General features: G+C 38.8%; 1 protein-coding gene across 1 annotated transcript; it reads right to left on the bottom strand.

The window, feature by feature from the left end:
* Positions 1-457: 457 nt before the first annotated feature.
* On the bottom strand, positions 458-1,018 carry LOC148941507 (uncharacterized). Its single transcript, XM_089104186.1, has one exon. The coding sequence runs from the start codon at positions 1,016-1,018 to the stop codon at positions 458-460; it is 561 nt and encodes a 186-aa protein (XP_088960312.1).
* Positions 1,019-1,668: the final 650 nt, after the last annotated feature.

Raw genomic sequence — 1,668 nt, 5'->3', positions numbered from 1 at the left:
GATCAGCTAACAGTTAGTCAAGCAATAATAAGTAATAAACTGTACAAAAACGTGTAGAAATTTTTTGAAAAAAACTACTTTTTATACGGATTTAAAGTGGCTTAGTCACATGTGCTAACATAAACCCGGACAGGTTTTTGGTGGTACTTTTGGGGGGTTGCCACTCCCCCAAATCCCCCGTCCGGATATGAAAGAGGTTGTGCCCACCTCAAAGCCACGCTCATTACGCAAAAGTTTTTATTGTTTAAAAGAGTTGTGAGAAAGTCAAACTTCAAGAAAATCTTCTGTTTCTGTAAATACTGTTAGATAATAAAAAAAACTTTGAACTTTTATTTGTGTATCCTCTATTTCAATTCCTTTTATTTAACCTTCAATATACTTAAGCATAGGATCGGCATATGCTTCAAATAAAAGAAGACTCAAAGGAAAAAAATAATTATTCTTCACTTGGTATCTCTTATTCACCTGAAGAGCTGATGATGGGGTTCATAAAGACTGTCATTATGGAACAAACAGTCCACATCTGATTCAGAACTGAGACAAGGTTAACTGGGATTGTTTCTCTTAAGATCCCATAGCACTTAATTCGCATTATGAGTCTCTCAACATGTATTCGGAGGCGGGCAATCTTCTGTGTTTCAATCACATCAGAAGCTGCAAATTGCCCAGCATTTTGAAGAAACGGGGGAATATTTAGGCTTACACAAGAAGGCAAGTCAGTCTGTGTGAAGAAACCCGTATCCGCCAGTAGACTATCACCATCACCATATGGCATCTTCAGGATTCCACCTCTTTTGGCAAATTCTACATCAGAGATGAACTGATCGTACAACTCAGATAAAAATGTCACAATGCCGTGTGGGGCACTGCCACTGAGACCTTTTTTAGACTGCCGATTTTTGTATGACGAATAAGACAGAGTTTTATTTAGGAATGACGAAGGAACTTGACACTGAATTTCAGTTGCGTCGATCACAACACGAGTTGTGGGATATTCAGCTTTAAAGTCATCTGGCATATTTCTGTTGACATATTGTCTTGACGGCCAGAGAACAAGTCTTCCCAACTGTATATATAAGAAATTGATCCAGCTCACAAGGATTTTGCTAATGGTCCCCTGACTAATTGAAAAACGGAATGCCAGGTCTTATTCGTATATTCCCACTTTTAGCCTGCAAAGGACAAGAAGCAACTGATCACGTCCAGAGAGCTTTCTGTTGCGTCTCTTAGCTGAACCTTCGGGATCTCTCACATGAGCTTCAGTGAGTCTCACATTTTCACCACAGTTGATGAATTCAAAAAAAGATTCAAAGTCAGATGAACAGGTGAACCCAGTATAGAACTGCAGTAGTTTGTTATCCTTTTTCACGTTAGCATAAGTAAATGTACCATCTTTCAAAGCTTGATCAGAGGCAACGAGTTTGCTTTTTATGTCCATATTAATGTGCTGCAGTTTTTCCATCTCTTTCTTTTTATCTTGCAGTTCAATTTGCATATACCTTGCCTTTGCTTCTAGTTCTCTAACTCTTGATAATAAACTGACAGTCACATTATCGCTGGTACTGCTAACATTCCCTGAGCTAGTTATTTCACAAGGTTCATTGCCTTCACCACTCCCAAAAAGTTCCTTGCTTGTTATAGTGTGCAGTAGCCCACTTGCAGACACAT

Source organism: Artemia sp. Qi Xiang Cuo, chromosome 18 (genome assembly GCF_049724085.1).
Source record: "Artemia sp. Qi Xiang Cuo chromosome 18, ASM4972408v1, whole genome shotgun sequence".
NCBI lineage: Eukaryota > Metazoa > Arthropoda > Branchiopoda > Anostraca > Artemiidae > Artemia > Artemia sp. Qi Xiang Cuo.
This window is presented reverse-complemented; position numbering and strand designations above follow the sequence as displayed.